A 15,739-nucleotide genomic window follows, 5' to 3' on the forward strand; every position below is an offset into this window, starting at 1 on the left:
TCCAATCTCTTCTTGAAAACCCACAATTTCTTTTTAAAATATTTTTATTGTACATTTTCCTTCATTTTATATCAAAATTTCAGCTTTGCAACAGCGACATACTGGTTGTATCAGCTCTTTTTAAAATATACATACATACATACATACATACATACATACATACATACATACATACATATATAATATCCTAATAATGTCCATTTTTCTCTTATTCATACAATATTCATAGAAAAGAAAAAAGAAAGAAAAATGGAAGTTGATGTTATATGACATACTTATACCCATTGTTTCCATAGTTTTATACATTTATCATGCCATATATTTTAATCTACACTTTGGTCCATTCCGGTAGTGACGTTGTTTACGTATCCTTCTAACCCCTAACTTTATACCTGGGGTTGTTTCTGCTTTGTTAATCATCTCTCATCATTCGTTTTCTAACCTTTGCATCTATTATCTTACCAATTATAGCACCCTGGCCTTCTAAAGGAGAAGTCCTTCACTGGCCAATAGTCCTCACGGTCAGGAAATTCTTCATTCCAGGCTGCCCCCCCTCTCTCTCTTTAACGACCCCTTCCTTCTTCTCCTGCCTTCTGGGGCTTCTGGGGTCTGTGCTCTTCCATGCAGAAATCTGTCTGGGGAGGGGTTGGGGGTCTCTTGGCAAGACCGTCTACCTGGAAGGGGAGGCCTGTTGCTGGCCGCGCTGCTGCTGCTTTGAGCATGAGGGTCAGCCAAGGCTGATGGTCAGGTGAGGCCAAGGTCGTCCGGGGCTCCTCCTGGCCTCTGCTTTGGGCCCTTCGCCCTGACCCCTTGGTGCCACCGGGCGGCTGTCTGTGCCTGGGCTACGCAGTGCACCCAGTGCCGGCCCAAGGAGAGGCTGCCCTTGCCGGCCGGTGGCTCTCAGGCTCCGGGGGCTGCCGGCCAGCCGCTTGTCTCTGTCTGTGTGGGGGGGAGGGGGGGGCTGGGGGGCTCACCTCGGCCGAGGTGGCTTTCTCCCAATGCCTTTTGTCAGCGCCACGTTCTTCCCTTCAGATTAATTGGATTGAGCCCAGTGATGAAAGCGTCCTCTGTGCTAATGACCGAAAGAGGCCAGGCTGCCTCCTGATCGGAAGGGACAGGCTGAGCCGCCGGCTGCCTCTCCTTGCCGCACAGCGAGATCAAGGGTGCCCTGCAACGGGACCGAGAGAGCGCAGAGGGAGGGAGGGAGGCGGCCTCCCCAGGCTTGGCGGCTGCAGGGTGGCATGTTCCAGCCACAAGCTTGGGGGGGGGGGCTCTTTCTCTCCTTTGGCCAGGTGCCAGAATAGCCTCGCTCGGCCCTGGGCCACCACCGTCCCTCACTTTACGGCTGTCCCCGAGTCCCTACCAAGAAGACCCCCCGCCCCCCCCCCAGTCCAGTCCTGGCCCATCAGCCTTGCAGACCTTGGATTGTCTCCTGCCTTTAGGCTGGGATCCTCCCAGAGGCCCCTCTGGCAGAGGAGCCCCTTCCAGCTTTGGCCTGGGGGGAGAGCGCGGGACCCCCTCTCCATATTGCTTAGCAACTCTGGCCAGGGAGGCTGGGAGATGGGCGGCCTCTAGAGCTGGTGTGGGTATGCGGTTCTTCCCCCTCCCCCTCCCCCCATCTCCCCAAAGCAGCCCTGGCCTGCGAAGGAAGAGTCTGGGCTTCCCATTCTGGAACTCCCAAATGGGGAACCCCTGCTGTGAGACGGCCGCTTGGCTCCATGGGAAGGAGGGAGTCAAGGAAGGGGCAGCTGCTGCCTCCTGGAACAGGTTCTCCTCCCTCCTCCTCCTCCTCCTCTAGCTGCCTGGGCCTGATTTTTGTTTCCGCTGATGGGCCTCCTCTCCTTGCCTTGGACCACCTGCAAACTGACAGCTGCCAAGCCGGGGAGGGGGGGGGAGCAGGGAGGCTGTGTTTGCTGTTTGAGGGACCCCCCCCCCTTCTCCTTTCTTTCTGCAAGCCCCCCCCCCTTGTGCCTCGGTCTCCCTTACCTGCAGAGCGGCCTCCTCTCCGGCTTTTCTGCTGCTGCTGCTGGGAGAACCTTGAATCCGTGCTGGAGGGGGGGGGGGCAGGGTTGCTCAGTTGCGCCTGCCCCAACTTTGAGATTCTATTTATTCAGCAAATTTGGTTTCTACCGAGCTGCTCAGTGACTCTGGGCCACCACAGCCCAAAGAAAACAACATATGTTCAAAAAGTCTGCAACACTGCACCAGAAATCTCACCGAGATCGGGGGGGGGGGGGGGAGAAGGGAGAATAACCCCCGCCCCATCCCAAGCGAGTCCCAGCAGTTTACGGAAAGGGAGGGGAGGGGAGGGGAGTGGGAGGGCAGGGCTCTGGGGAATGTCGGTTCAGAGCATGGGCGCTGCCCTCAAGAAGCCCAGCTGCCCCAAGGCAACCTTGTTGGATTGAGGGGTGCAGAGCCTTCCCACCCACCCTGGTCCTGGCAGAGGGGCAGAGGCGAAAGGAGAGAAGGGGCCCTCATGCAGCCGGATCCTCCGCTGGGCAGGACTTTGAATTGAACCCAGAAGCCAATTTGGGGCCCTGGGACACGTGGGCCTATGTTGCCATCCATCCACCCTGCCTCGTTCTGGGGCTGTTGTAACTTTGGGCTAGTCTTCAAGGGCAGCCCCACACAGAGGGTGTTTCAAGTGTCCGATGGAGGTCATGGCTCGAGTAACTCTCTGGAAAGAGGCACACAGGGCCAGCCTGTGGAAAAGGCCCTCCAGGCCTCTCGGGAGTCCAGCAGGAGCCCAGTCTGCCCACTGGGAGGTGCAACCCAACCCAAACTGAAGAGGGGAGGCCGCCAGATTCGGGGGCCTGAATTTCCACAGCCGTTCAGTTGGGTGGGAGTGTGTAGGTTTCTCCCCATCTGGGCCCACACAGCCTCCAGGCCTGGGGTCAGAGCTGGGGCAGCAGTGGTCACTTGGCCTCGGGTCAAGAAGCAAAGCTGCTCTTCAGCGTTTTGATGACCCAAAACCATCAACAGCAGTGGGGGGGGGGGCGCACAGAAACCCCCTCCTCCCCCAGGGCGGCTAAAGCAGGACTGCCTCTGAAAGAGAGGAGCCTCCAATTCCTGCCATGGAGCCCTCCTGGACCCTCTTCATTTGGGGGGGAGGGGCTCCAAAGGGATGCCGCTCGCTTGCAGTGGGTCTGCTTTGGAGGCTGAGGGGCACTGCTGCTTGTCTCCCAGTTGAGGGCAGGAAGGTCTCGGCAACCTCGGGGGGGGGGGGGGGGGGCTTCACAGGTGGCTATTTTCAGCTTTCCTCCTAACTGCCACAATTCTGGGCAGGCCACATAGAGGGCAAAACCTCCCTCCAGGTGACCCCGGGGATGCCAGGCTCGATCCTAAACCGGCGATCCTAAACACACGGAGGGGGAGGGGATGGCCCAGTGCAGCTGCCACCAGAACAGTTTCCCCCCAGGCGATGCTGAAGAGGGCTGGGCTGGGAAGCAGGGCTGCTGGGGGGGGGGGGGGATCAGCCTGTCCTGCGTAGAATTCTCCTGGGCTGGATGGAGGCATAGGCAGCCTCGCCTGATCAGCCAGAAGTTGCTCCCCTGAGCGAAACCAAATGGCCTCTGCCTTTGCCCTGGGAAGGCATCGCTCTGGGTCTCCCCACTGCAGCCAGGCAGGAGCAGAGCCCCCCCCCCCCCCCCGGTGGGCAAGAGCCTCTTCTCCCCTCTGGATCGGTTAGGCTTTCTCAGCAGGGGCCTTCAAGTGGCAGCTTCAGGGCGGGCATAGGCCCCCTGCTGAGCCCAGCGGCTCTTTGGCTGAGGCCCCTGAGCCTCCCTGTCTTCCCTCTAGGTGAACATCACGGTGGACTACATCCGGCCGGCCAGTGGGGCCACCGACACGGTTCCCGCCTTCTCAGAGCGCACCTGTGCCACAGTCACCATTGGCGGCATGTGAGTGTCGGGGAGGGTGGGAATCGAGGGCAGCCGGTAGGAACAGGGGGGGTGGGTGGCAGCCAGGCAGAAGGTCTGAGCAGACCTGGCTTCCCCCGGGCCTTAGCTTCAGCCACCCCCAGAGCCTCAGGGCAAAGCCCGGCCACCCCCTGAGCTGCTGGCTGCACTGGGCCTCCTTCCGTCCAAACTCCCTGGAGGTGGCTCTCCCCGCCTTCCTCAACTGGTGCGCACTTCCCCTTCCTCTTGCCCCACCCACCGCCTGCGACCCAAGGGCTGGTCAAGGGAGGGCGGGGTATCCGGCTGGTGGGCCGCGCGTTGGCTTCAGCCGAAGGAGGAGGGAGGGACTCTGCTTCCTTCCCGGCTGCCTGGCGCTTTGTACCCTCCCTTGGCAGCCTTGTCGTCGCCTGCCTCCTGCTCATCCCCCCCCCTTTTTTTTTTTGGGAAAAGTTTTTTTTAATTTTTTAAACAAGGACAAACATAAACATAGGCAACATTCTGTCGTTTCATATAGCGTGTGTCGTTTGGTTACAAAATTTTGTGCGTCCTTTCCATAGTCACCACTTAGGATTATATATCAAATCACAAATTGTTCAATAGATAAACATAAGTACATTTTGCTATATATCAGTTCTTCAACTATAATTATCATTCCTCCTGCTCATCCTTGACGTTCCCCCCCGTCCCCCGCCCCCCCCCCGTCTCAGCCCGGCTTCTAACTGGCACCTCCCTTGCTTGGGGGGCCAGAGGAGCTTTTCCCACAGAGCCCAGGATAGGCCCAGCTGAGACAGGGCAAAGGCACCAATGGCCACTGGCCAGAAACTGGGCCCTACCTGCCTCGACTGTGGGTGGCTGAGAGAGGCATAATCCAAAGCCCCCACCCCACCCGGCATGCTGGCTTTGGGCCTGGTTCCCCCCCTCCCCCATTAGGTTTGCCTGAAAAAGGAGGGGAGGGGCTGGTGGGGGACCCTTGGTGGAGCAACCCCTCCTGGCGCTGGTGGGGCCCCTGGCGCCCTGCTCCGTCCCGCAGCCCTGGGGGAGGGGGAGGGGAGCTGGGTCTTTGGAGGCCCTTTGGGGCCCTGCCCTTCCGGTGAAGGGGCAAAGGGGCGACAGGCCTTGGCTTCTCTCTTGGGCTGCGGCCTTGCCCCCCGCCTCTCCCAGCTGACTGCTGATCTCCCTCTCTTGCAGCAACATTGCCGAAGCGCTGGTCAGCAAGGGGCTGGCCACCGTCATCCGCTACCGCCAGGATGATGACCAGCGCTCCTCCCACTATGACGAGCTGCTGGCCGCTGAGGCCCGGTGAGCTGTAGGGCTCGGGGGGGGGGGGCAGGCTGCCACTTTCACCAGGTGCTCATGTCAGAGGGCGGGGGGGGGGCTTCCTTGTGGTCAGGGGCCCAGGCTTACCCAGGACAAGCACGGAGGGGGGAGGAAAGTGGCCAGTGGGGCAGGGTTGGGGGTCAAGGGAAAGGGGAAAAAGGCCCCCCCAGCAGCTTCTTCCCACCCCTCTGCTGGAAATCGGGACTGTCTAGGTGTCTTTAAAGCTTCGATGGTGCCCCCCCCCCAACCTTTGGGAAGAAAGAAGCCAGAAGATGAGCCCCTCCCCTCCCCTGACCCAGGAGCCTCCCTCAGGGCAGCCATTCTTGGGGGCTCCACGGTCCTTGTGCCCCCTCGGCTTGGGAGAGGCCTGAACGGAAGCCTTGCTGGTCTTTCAGCCCCCAAGAGAGCAGAGCAAAGACAGGCCCTTGACGGGGGGGAGGGATCCATTTCTGGGGGGCAGGAGGGGCTGAAGACAGGCAGGCAGCCTTTGCAGGAGCTGGGGGCCCCCAGGGCCTTGGGGAGGGGGCTGCTGGGAGCACGGGGGGGATTGGGGGCCTCCAGAGGGGGTCCTCCCCGTTTCAATGGCAGCCGAAAGCAAGCGGCAAAAGAGAGGCTGACACCTGCCTTACTGGATAGCACCATCCTTGGGTGTCTCCGGCCTTCTCAGAAGCTTCAGCAATGTGCCTAGAGGGGGGGGAGAGTTGCAGGGTTGGGCCAAGCTCTGGGTCCTGGAAACAGGTGGGCTCCTCTTGAACTTGGTGGGTAGGTGGTCTCACAGGGGTCTTCTGCCCCCTGCCCACCCCGCCTGCTCTTGGCAGGACTCTGTCCCTGCCCCCTTCTATAGTTCCTGTCAGGCAGGGGGCCTTCAGCCTGCCCCCCCCCTGAGGTCAGAGCCTTCAGAGGCCCCCCAGCTGATCCTTACTGCCCCTCACAAAACCTGCACCCTTTTGTGCCCCCAGAGGGTGGCGACCCTGGCACCATGGCTCCGTAGGCCCCCAGAGCCCTTCCCCCCACTCAGAGGGAGCAGAGGGGCTGGGAGGTAGGGAGCAGGGCGGTTCCTGGCCGTGGCTGACCCTCCCTTGCCCCCAACAGGGCGGTCAAGAACGGCAAAGGCCTGCATAGCAAGAAGGAGGTGCCAATCCACCGAGTGGCCGACATCTCTGGGGTAAGCAGCCCTCTCTGGGGCCCAGCTGGTTGGTGTGGGATCCGGGCGTGCTCTGGGTCTCCTCTTTTCCCTCCACTGCCTCATCCTGGGAATGGAAGGACTGGCAAGCTTGTGCCAGTTGCCCCCTCGGTGCCCGTGGCTCGGCCCCTTGCCAGAGGGGAGCAACCGACGGCTTGCTGGCCTGGCTGAGTGGCTCAGTGGGGGCAGCAGCCTCTGGGCTCCCTCGTCCCAGGGGCACCTCCCTCCTGCTCTTGGCAGGGCTCTGGCAGTGTGCCTGGGGTGTTGACGGCCGCTTTGCCAGCGCGTGTGGCAGGCCGGTGGTCTCAGGGAGCGGGAGGAGCTCAGCCAGCTCTGGCAGAAGTGGTTTCCCCCCTTTCCCTGCTGGCCCTGGGTGGCTGAAGCAGCTGCCTGGCCAGGCTCCCTTTCCTGCTCTCCCCCAGCACTCCCTCCCTCCCTCCCTGCCTCCCTCCCTGCCTCCCTGCCTCCCTCCCCCATCTCGCTAAGGGAATCTGGTTGGCCACACAGCCCGGCTGCCCTGGGCGTCAAAGGAGGGCAGCTCCCCCTTCCCTGCTTGCCAAGGCCAGAGCGGGTCGAGAGAATGGACCTTCTTGTCGGAGGCCTCAGCCAGAAGGGATGCAGTCGCACAAGGCCTGCTCCCGAGTGGGATCGGCCCCTGACTGGGCCTGGGACTGGCCTGGCAGGTAAGCGGCCGATGCCGAGGTCCTGCTGACCAACCTCCCTCAAGGGAGCCTGGTCTCGGCTGCCACAGGGCCTCTCCCAAGCCCCCCCCCTTCCAGGATGCACGGTTGACAAAACAGCCCCCCCCTCCCCGACCTTCCTTGCCTTGGAGCCCCCCCCCCCGCCCCCATGTGCCAGCTAAGCCATTGGGAGCCACCTCTGCCGGCAGGTGATCTAATTCTGGCCATTAGGGGGGCATCTGATGAGAAGCCCCTGACCTGTCCCTGCAGCTGAGACCCTCCGAGGCTGAGAGGCTGATGGATTCTGTGGGAAAGCGGCTCTCCTGACGCCCCCAACCCACCCACCCACAGGGAGCGCCTTGCCTGCCCTGTGTAGCCCCGACCCCTGTGTAGGGGTGTGATCTTACTCATAGTCTTAAATTGACCATTCAAACCCTAACCCTAACCCTCCCCCCCCCTCACAGCTTTAGAGTGGCACCCCCCACCTCTTGCCCAGACCCCCCACCGTTATGCATAACTGGCAGCCATTCGGTCGATGCGTCATTTCCTTTCTCTTGGCAGATCATTAAGACACGTGTGTGTGTGTGTGTGTGTGTGTGTGTGTGTGTGTGTGTGTAAAAAAGAAGAGCAAACCTTTGTGTCCCACCTGGGCTGGGCTTCCCCACAGAGACGGGGCTGGGTAGGAAGGAAGGGCTGCTCCTGCCCCACAGTCACAGAGCTGGCTGCCAACAGAGGGCTTGTGCCCTGCCCCCCCCCCCTCTGCCAGGCTGCCTCTCTGTGGGTGTGAGAGGGGTTTGTCTGTGGGAAGGTGGCCTCGGGAGAGCCCTGATGTCCAGAGCCCCAAATGGGCACCCAGCCAGAGGCCGGATGGGCTTTCCCCCGGAGAGAAAGGTCTGGCCGTCCCGAGGGGCCTTCAATTGGGACAGCCTTGGCCAGAAGCACAGCTGGGCTGCCGCCCCCTCTCCCCGCCCTGAGGGGCCGGAGGGCCAGGCAAAGGCTGGCCTGCAAAGCTTCCTGCTGCAGGGGGACGGGATCCCTTTCTGACCTCCCTGGCGCAAGCTGCAGGCTGGCCATCCAGGTCAGGCAGGCTTGGCAGGGAAGCTCCGTCCGGCTTCTCCTCAGCCACAGAGTGCCCGGATGCTCCCCTTGGATTGGGGGTGGGGGGCAGAGGCCATGGCCACTAAGCGTGACGACAGGCAGAGTCCCGAGGACAGCCTGCTTCATAGCACTTGCCAGAAGAGGGTCTGGCCTCCTTCAGCTGCGCCAACCTGGCTCACGGATCGGGCAGGCCAGGCAAGAGCAAAGGGGCCAAGTCGAGTGGGTGGCTCCCTGCCCAGCCCCTCCTGGGCCTGGCCGGCATCTTCTGCCAGCTTGGGGCCTGGCCTGTAGCTCTGGGCTGCGCTGGTGGCAGGACAGCTGCTCAGCCATGAAGTGAGCAGGAGCCCAGTTCCCTTGTACTTCAGGCAGCTCTCCTTGGACTCCCTCTGGGCGTGGCAGGGGCCCAGAGCAGGAAGAGGGACCTGGCCGGTGGCAGCAGAGACCCTCCTCCTTTGCTCTCTCGGGCTAGGTGGGAAGCAGAGCCGCTTCCCACCAGGGCAGCCGTGCCAGGGAGCAGCTACTGGCCCCCCCAGAACCCTGGAGTGGGGGGAGCCTCTCCCAAGGCCATTGCCGGGAGGGAAGAAGGGGCACAGCCCCACACCTCTTGCTCTAGGAGGAGGGGGAGCCCATCATCAGCACTCCGAGGGTCAGGCGGTCCCCCTTCACCGGCCTCTCCCCCCCCCCCTCAGGACACCCAGAAGGCCAAGCAGTTCCTGCCCTTCCTGCAGCGGGCCGGCCGCTCGGAAGCCGTGGTGGAATACGTCTTCAGTGGCTCCCGCCTCAAGCTCTACCTGCCCAAGGAGACCTGCCTGATCACCTTCTTGCTGGCAGGTGAGTAAGAGGGGCGGGGTGTTTCAGGGCAGTGGGGTAGCCACAGTGGGGAAGTGCCGAAGAGCAGCCGGGCAGGAGCAGCTGGAGGGCGTCAGGCAAAACTCCCTCAAGGGGGATGTGAATTCTGCTTCAGGGCTCAGGACGATGGGCTGCCGGGTGGGGCCCTCCAAGGGCTCGGGGCACACGCCTGCTCCCCCCAGGAGGGTCCATTGGTTGGGACGTGGGGAAGGGGTGCATGGTGTTCCTGCCCGGCCACCTCCAGCACCAGCCCAGGTCCAGAGAGGATCTCCAAGGAAGACGGGGGTTCTCCTCTCAAAATAGTTGTTGGGGTTTCCTGCCGTTCTGCCTCCTTGGCTTGGAGCCCATGAATGGCCTGTGCCAGACACGGGTCCTCCACTCCCGGCACTGTGATGGGCCGGTGGGAGAAGCCGGCTCTGGCACTTTACCAGGAGGACCAAGGCCTCCCCCCTCAGGGGGCTCTGCACTCAATGGCCGTCAGTTATCGGGAAGGCAAGGAAGGAAGGAGAAAGAGCAGCTCCCGTCGGAGGAAAGTGGGCTCACTCCAGGGAAGGCGGCCTGGGGATGGGCCTGGCCCTGCGGGTTGGACCGGTTGAGAGGCAGCCACACTGCCCGCTTCCTTGGCAGCCTCGCTGAGACCCCTGGAAGGGCCTCTCCCTGCCCGCTCTTGCCCCAGAGAGACTTAAGGTGGGGCTGTTTGGAGCCCACGTCCTGGGACGGGGGTTGCTGCTTCCCCTCCCCCGTGTGGTTTTTTCCCTTCCCGGCCAGAGTTGTTTCTCGGCTGCTCCTGTGCCCTCGAATGCAACCCACTCCCTGCCTGGCAGCATGAACCCCCCGTGCCCCCCAGTGCAGCTCCCTTTGCAAGGCTGGGCGTGGGGGCCCTCAGAGTGGGGACCAGAGGGATGGGGAGTGGGCTTCCTCTCCTCCGGACCCCCAGGTGAGGTGGGGCAGCTCTAAGCGGCCGGATGGCACCAGGAAGGAATTCTGGGCAAAGTGCAGGCATGGCAGGATGGCAGCCTCCATTCCTTGGTTCCCAAGGTCTGCTGGCATCTCCCTGGGGAGGGGGCGGAGTCTGCGTCCAGGACCTTTGGGGAGGGGCCGTTGGGCAGCCCCAGCAACCGGTCAGAAAGCATGAAGCGTTCTCTCTCTCGCTCTGGCCCACGGGGGTCCCTCCACCAGCTGCCATTTTATGCTGCGATGGCTGTCCAGAATCCCCTCCCAGATCTTGGGGCTGCTTCCCTGGATAACCCACCCACTCCCTCCCTCCCTCCCTCCCTCCCTCCCTCCCTGCCTGCCTGCCTTCCTGGGGCTGATGGCTGGGCAAGACCAGGTCGCAGGCAGAAGAGGTGGGTCAGCGCCCGGCCCCAGGCCCCCTTCCACCTGGTTGAAGAACTCAGGATCTGAGCCCCCAGTGGAGGTGAGGAGGGGCATCCAGTTGATTGGAGGGGAGCTCCTGCCAGTCCTCCACACTGGCACACCTGCTACCTCCCCTCCCTTCTGCAGGGCTGCTGGGGCTCAGGGTCTCTGTGGGGGCTCTTGTCCAGGGTGGGGCTGCTCCTGGTCCTTGGATCTGGCCCACCAGCCTCTCCCACACTGGCCCCTCCCCATGCAGGAGCTTTGCCCATGGCTTCCCTCCCCCTCCCCCGGCATAGGGGTGATGCCATCTCCTCCTCTCCTGGTGCCCCCCCCTTCCTCTTGGCAAAGGCAGGGGCCAGATGGAGGCAACGGAGGAGGCGCCTGGGCTGTGCGCAGAGTCGGGGAGCCCACGGGCTCCTTCGTGCCGCCTGTGCGTGTTACGGAGATACCTCGACTTGCATTCTTATTTATAATTAACTAATCCTAAAGTCATCTGCACAAGACAAGAAAATGGGACTGATATTTAAAAATGTTAATGTGCTAAAACTCCCACTCCCCTGGGGGGGGGGAGATGCCACACGGGGGGCAGGTGCCAAACGTGGAGGAAAGGCTCACGTGGGGCCAGGCTGAGTGCAGGAGCCCCGGGGGGTCCGCAGGGGGTCCCGGGATGGGATGGGGAGGCTGCTGGCTCCATGTAATGGGGCTCCTGGCCTACCCAGCCTTTAATTTAATGACACAATTAGAGCGAATGGGGAGAGGTATGAATTGGCTTTAGCTCTGTAATTGGATTCTGCTATTATGGGATTCTGGAGAGGACTGCACCCCCCCCTCCCCGACTTCATCCCGCACCCTTCCCTTCCTGGGGATGGGCTGGGGGCCAGTCATGCTTGGAAGGGAATGGTAGTGCCTGCCCCTGCGAGGCGGCAGAGGTCAGGGCACCAGGGGAGGGGAGGGGGGGCGGTCTTCCCTTGGCCTCCCCCTCGGGGCCCCCAACTCGGCTTCTGCCTCGCCGGCTCAGCTTGCACCCAGGCAGAGCCACCCCAGGGTCCAGCAGCCCACGTCCAGGCTCTGCCCGCAGAGAGACCAGCCAGGCTCCTGGTAGGCCAAGCCTCTCCTGCCTGTTGGGCAGCTGGCTTGGTGGGACAGGGGAGAGCAGGTTGGACTGTTGGGCTTTGTTCGCTGACCCTCCGTTCTGGCGTGTGCCTGCTGGGCACCCTCTGCCCTGGTGGGCTGACTTTGCTTTGGCCCCTCCTTGGCCGCAGACCGGACAGCCGTTGGCCTGAAATGGCCCAGGATTTCCTGCTGGAGCAGCGGCTTGGACTAGAAGACCTTCCAGCTCTTATTCTGATCTTCTGCTCTTGCCCGGCTTTGTCAGTTCCGGCGGGTATCCGGGGGCCCTGATGGAGGCAGGCTGCCTCCTAAGCCCATGGTGGAAGTAGCCTTGGTGCCCCCCCACGCCTCCCCCCCCCCAGGGCTCATTGACTCTCCAAAGTGGTGGTTTAGCAGGGATCAGTGGTTAAATATAACTATCCGTCATCAGGGCAGCGAGGTAGCTGCTGCCACCGCCGTGGCTTTTGTGAAGCAGAGCTAATTTTGGACACGGAGACGTTCTGGAGGGGGCACACCAACCTCGGGGAGGGGGGAGAAGGCCTCCCCAGGCCTGTGGGGAGCTGTATTTAGGTTCTGTTGCTATGGGAACCGGTTGGGGAGAGGGCTGCTCTGCTTCAGGGACCCCAGCCTCCCTCTTTCCTTGGGCTTTTAATCTGCCCCCCCCTTTCCTCAGGGAGGGGAGGCAGGGCGCAGCCTCCCACCCCTGCTTTGGGATGCCGCTGGTTGCTCTGTGGGTTGGCCTGGGGTGCTTTCGTGGGCCCGGCTCCCCTTTTTGATCCAGCATCCCCAGCTGGAAGGAGCCCGCCTCTCTCTCTCTCTCTCTCTCTCTCTCTCTCTCTCTCTCTCTCTCTCTCTCTCTCTCTCTCTCTCTCTCTCTCCCTGGGGTGGGAGGGGGGTTAGCTGAATTGGCGGCTCCAAAGGCTGCTCCAGGCTGTGTAAACTGAAGCCTTGCGCCCCGGGGGAGGGAATCTCTCCTGCCCAGGCTGGACTCCTTCGGACACCACGGGTCCTCCTCCCTCGGAGAGGCTGCAGGTGGGGGGGGGGCTGTAAGGGTGTGGGAAAGGCTCCGCTGTGAAGTCAGGGAGGGCCTCCCTTCACCCGCGGGTGGAAATACTAAAGAAAGCATCAGCAATCACCACGGCCCTTAGGCTTACGTGCTTCCCAGCCCTCTCTAAGCATTTTACCCCCCAACCATCTGGCTCCTCATTTGACCCACCTGGGAAGGACGGAAGGCTGAGTTAACACGGAGCCTGGTGAGATTTGAACTGTTCAATTGTAGGCAGCCGGCAGGCAGCAGAACCAGCCTGCAGTACTGCGCTCTAACCACTGTGCCATCACGGCTCAGGTGGGACGTTGGGAAGAATTTCCTTCTGGTAAGAGTTGTTGAGCAATGCAACCACCTCCTCCCCCTGCTGGGAGCCTGAAGGTTTGTTAGATAACAGGAGTGGGTAGGGGGTTGGACTCGATGCCCTCTAAGATCCCACCCAAGTCATAAGTGGAGGAAGAGAAGAGGAGCCGGCTGCCCCGTCCCTCCCACCTCTCAGGCTGCTCTGCAGGGGCTTCCGAAGGGGACGCCGGTTAATGATGGATGCCCAGCTGATGGCTGGTGCCCAGAGGCGCCCCTATTTCTCAGCTGGCTCTCCCCGCATTATGATGGGGGCATAACATTTGCAGGCAGCGTACGGGAGCCCCTCCCCCCTTTCCCAGTGGGCCCTGGCCCTTGTGCTGCAGAGGGGGCTCTGGAATAGCTTTTGCCAGGAGAGCCCCCCTCCCCCCCGCCCTTGCACAGAGGGAAACCCAACCTAAGGCCTTGGAGCCACAAAGAGGGGATGGCGAGGGGGCCCCCTACTGGATCTAAACCGGGGCTGGGCTTTGTAGGTGCCTGGAGTTGGTGGATGGGTGGGGGTGGGAGCCCTGAATTCAGCCCCTAACTCAGCTGGGCAGCCTGGGAGAAGCGGGCAGGTGCCACATGACCAGTGCAGAAGGGCCACTTTTGCTGTTGCTGGAGCGGGGTGGGGCCTGCTCACCTGAGAACGCTTTGCCCACCTTTTGGGGTGCCTTGGTGCTGGGGCTCTGGGGGGCCTTCTGGAGAGAAGGGCAGAAGGAGGGTTTCGTTCGGTGAGGCCAGGAAGGATCCTGTGTGGCTCGGGGTGTCCCAAGGGACGGCTGAGCCCTGTCTGTCCTTCCCGCCTCCACACGCCCCCCCCCCCCCCGGTCATCTCTGGGGCTGTGTGGGGGGAGGATCAAGGGCAGCTTCCCTCTCGAGGAGGGTCGGAGGGGAATGGGGTGGTCCCCGGAAGCTGCTTCATGCTGCTGCTGCTGCTGCTGCCGGTGCCCTGCGCTTGGGGTCTCCGGGGGGTTTGGCCCCAGGGTCTCCCTCCCCTGGCCCAGGCATTCAGGGCAGCTGTTTGCTCACCTGGGAGTGAAGGGGGAGAGAACGGCTTGCAGGGGCCAAGAGAACACGGAGAGCCAGAAAGGGGGCCTGGCTAGGCAAGGGGGCTGGGGAGGAGATCATCTTGGGGCGATGTGGGTGAGGCAGGTGGGAAAAGGGGAGTCCGCCCCGTGACGCAGCTGCAACAAAGGCCCCTGCAGTTGGGAGCTCTGCCCTCTCCAGCAGTCGTGCTGCTTCCTCCGACTTGCTTCGCTCCGTGTTTGGAGCTCCGGGTCTGGTCCACCTCTAGGAATTTGGAGGAAGTAGAGAAGGCTCCCAGGAGGACACCGTTAAGTCCTCGGATTACGACCTGTCCTTTAATGGCCCCAGGCTGAGGAGGGAGTGCTTTATGGCCTGTGAAGCGCTTTCAGACGCTATAAAATGTCATGTCGTCGTCCCCCCCCCCTTGCCCTTGTCCCCCGTCCCCCACAGTCGCTTGGCAAGCGGCGTAAGCCATGGGTTGCGGTCTCTCGTGACTGCGATTCCCCACTGCTTGGCTCCATTCAGGAGAAGGGAATCACTTAACAACGGCCATAAAACAGTCAAGAGGTCAGGTCCAGTCACTCTAGACCACCCACAAAATCCTGGTGCCAATTGTGGTTGTCAGTGGAGGGTCGCCTGCAGGCAGGCAGGGCAGCAGCAGCAGCAGCAGGGGCCCCCCATGAAGGAGGGAGCTGGGGGGCTTAAGGGGGAAGAGTGGGGCGGAGAGGAGTCCCTGTCATCGCCCCCCCCTCCCGAGGACAAGAGGCAGGCGGATGGAGAAGCTGCAGGGAGGCCGAGTCGCTTGGAGGGAGACCCTGCAGGACCAGAGCAGCTTCACCTGACCCTCTGGGCTGTGGGGCAGACTCCCTCCGGAGAGTCCATCTAAGCTCGTCTTTTGCTTCTCTTCGTGCCCCAAAGATGCTCCATTTTTAGACTTTGATGCTCACAACTAGGGCCGGGGGCTTCCGTGGGTGATGCTGCTGCCCCTCTTAGGGGCGAGAGAGCCTCCCAGGGCCCAACATGCCCTTCCCCCCACCGTCTGACTGTAGGTACCCTCCTTCCCGGGCAAATGGGCCCTCAGCCCGAGGGGGATGCCGTCTGGCCCGTCTTGAGCCCCTTCTGGGGAGGAGGGGGGGGAGTGATACGCGGCAGACAAAGGCGAGCCTGCAGATCTAGCCAGGTTTGCGGTGCAGGTGTGTGCCCTGGGCCTCCCTTTTGGCGCCTCCATTGCTGGGATGGCAGCCTTGGGTCCCGGAGCATCTCCCTGGGTGAGCTGCCATCTGCTTGGGATGCAGCCGCCTGCGGTTTGCCCCAGACCCCCTTCCTTCCTTCCTTCCTTCCTTCCTTCCTTCCTTCCTTCCTTCCTTCCTTCCTTCCTTCCGTTCGGTTCCTCTCCAGGGCTCTGCTGCAGGGCTGGGATTTCTCACGCTCTCCTTCGTTCTGGGGAGAATCGCACATCTGCCTCTCGGGGGCCCCACCCCCAGCATCCCTCACCGCCTTCTAGGACCGAGGTGTGTAGAATGCTCCAAATTGGCTGCACCAAATGAGCAGCAGGACTCTTCAGGCAAGATCCCTTTTTGCTAATGATCCTGGATCATCTGCAATTCCCCCCCACCTCCCACTTTCGGCCTGCCTGTCAGCCGTGGAGGGGAGTGGGGGGCTTCCACGCTCCCTGCCAAGGCTGATCCCTTCGGTTGCCGCCTGCTGCCCTGGCCCTGGGCTGCTTGGCCCACCCGCCTGCCTTCGCTTTCTGTGCTCCTCTCTACTTCCCTCCCTCCCTCCCCGACCCTCCCCAGCCCCCCTCAGAAGCTGGGAGTGAGCGAGTGAGCGCGTCCTC

General features: G+C 62.1%; 1 protein-coding gene across 1 annotated transcript in view; it reads left to right on the top strand.

Moving 5' to 3' along the window:
* Window positions 1-15,739, top strand: part of SND1 (staphylococcal nuclease and tudor domain containing 1) — a 75,613-nt gene that overhangs the window by 31,439 nt on the left and 28,435 nt on the right. The window contains exons 12-15 of the mRNA XM_081957587.1: window positions 3,799-3,899; window positions 5,085-5,195; window positions 6,306-6,378; window positions 8,864-9,005. Of these exons, the coding sequence (XP_081813713.1) occupies window positions 3,799-3,899; window positions 5,085-5,195; window positions 6,306-6,378; window positions 8,864-9,005 (427 nt within the window). The remainder of the gene's footprint in view (window positions 1-3,798; window positions 3,900-5,084; window positions 5,196-6,305; window positions 6,379-8,863; window positions 9,006-15,739) is intronic.

This window comes from Natrix helvetica (genome assembly GCF_964273705.1).
Source record: "Natrix helvetica genome assembly, chromosome: 6".
Lineage (NCBI taxonomy): Eukaryota > Metazoa > Chordata > Lepidosauria > Squamata > Natricidae > Natrix > Natrix helvetica.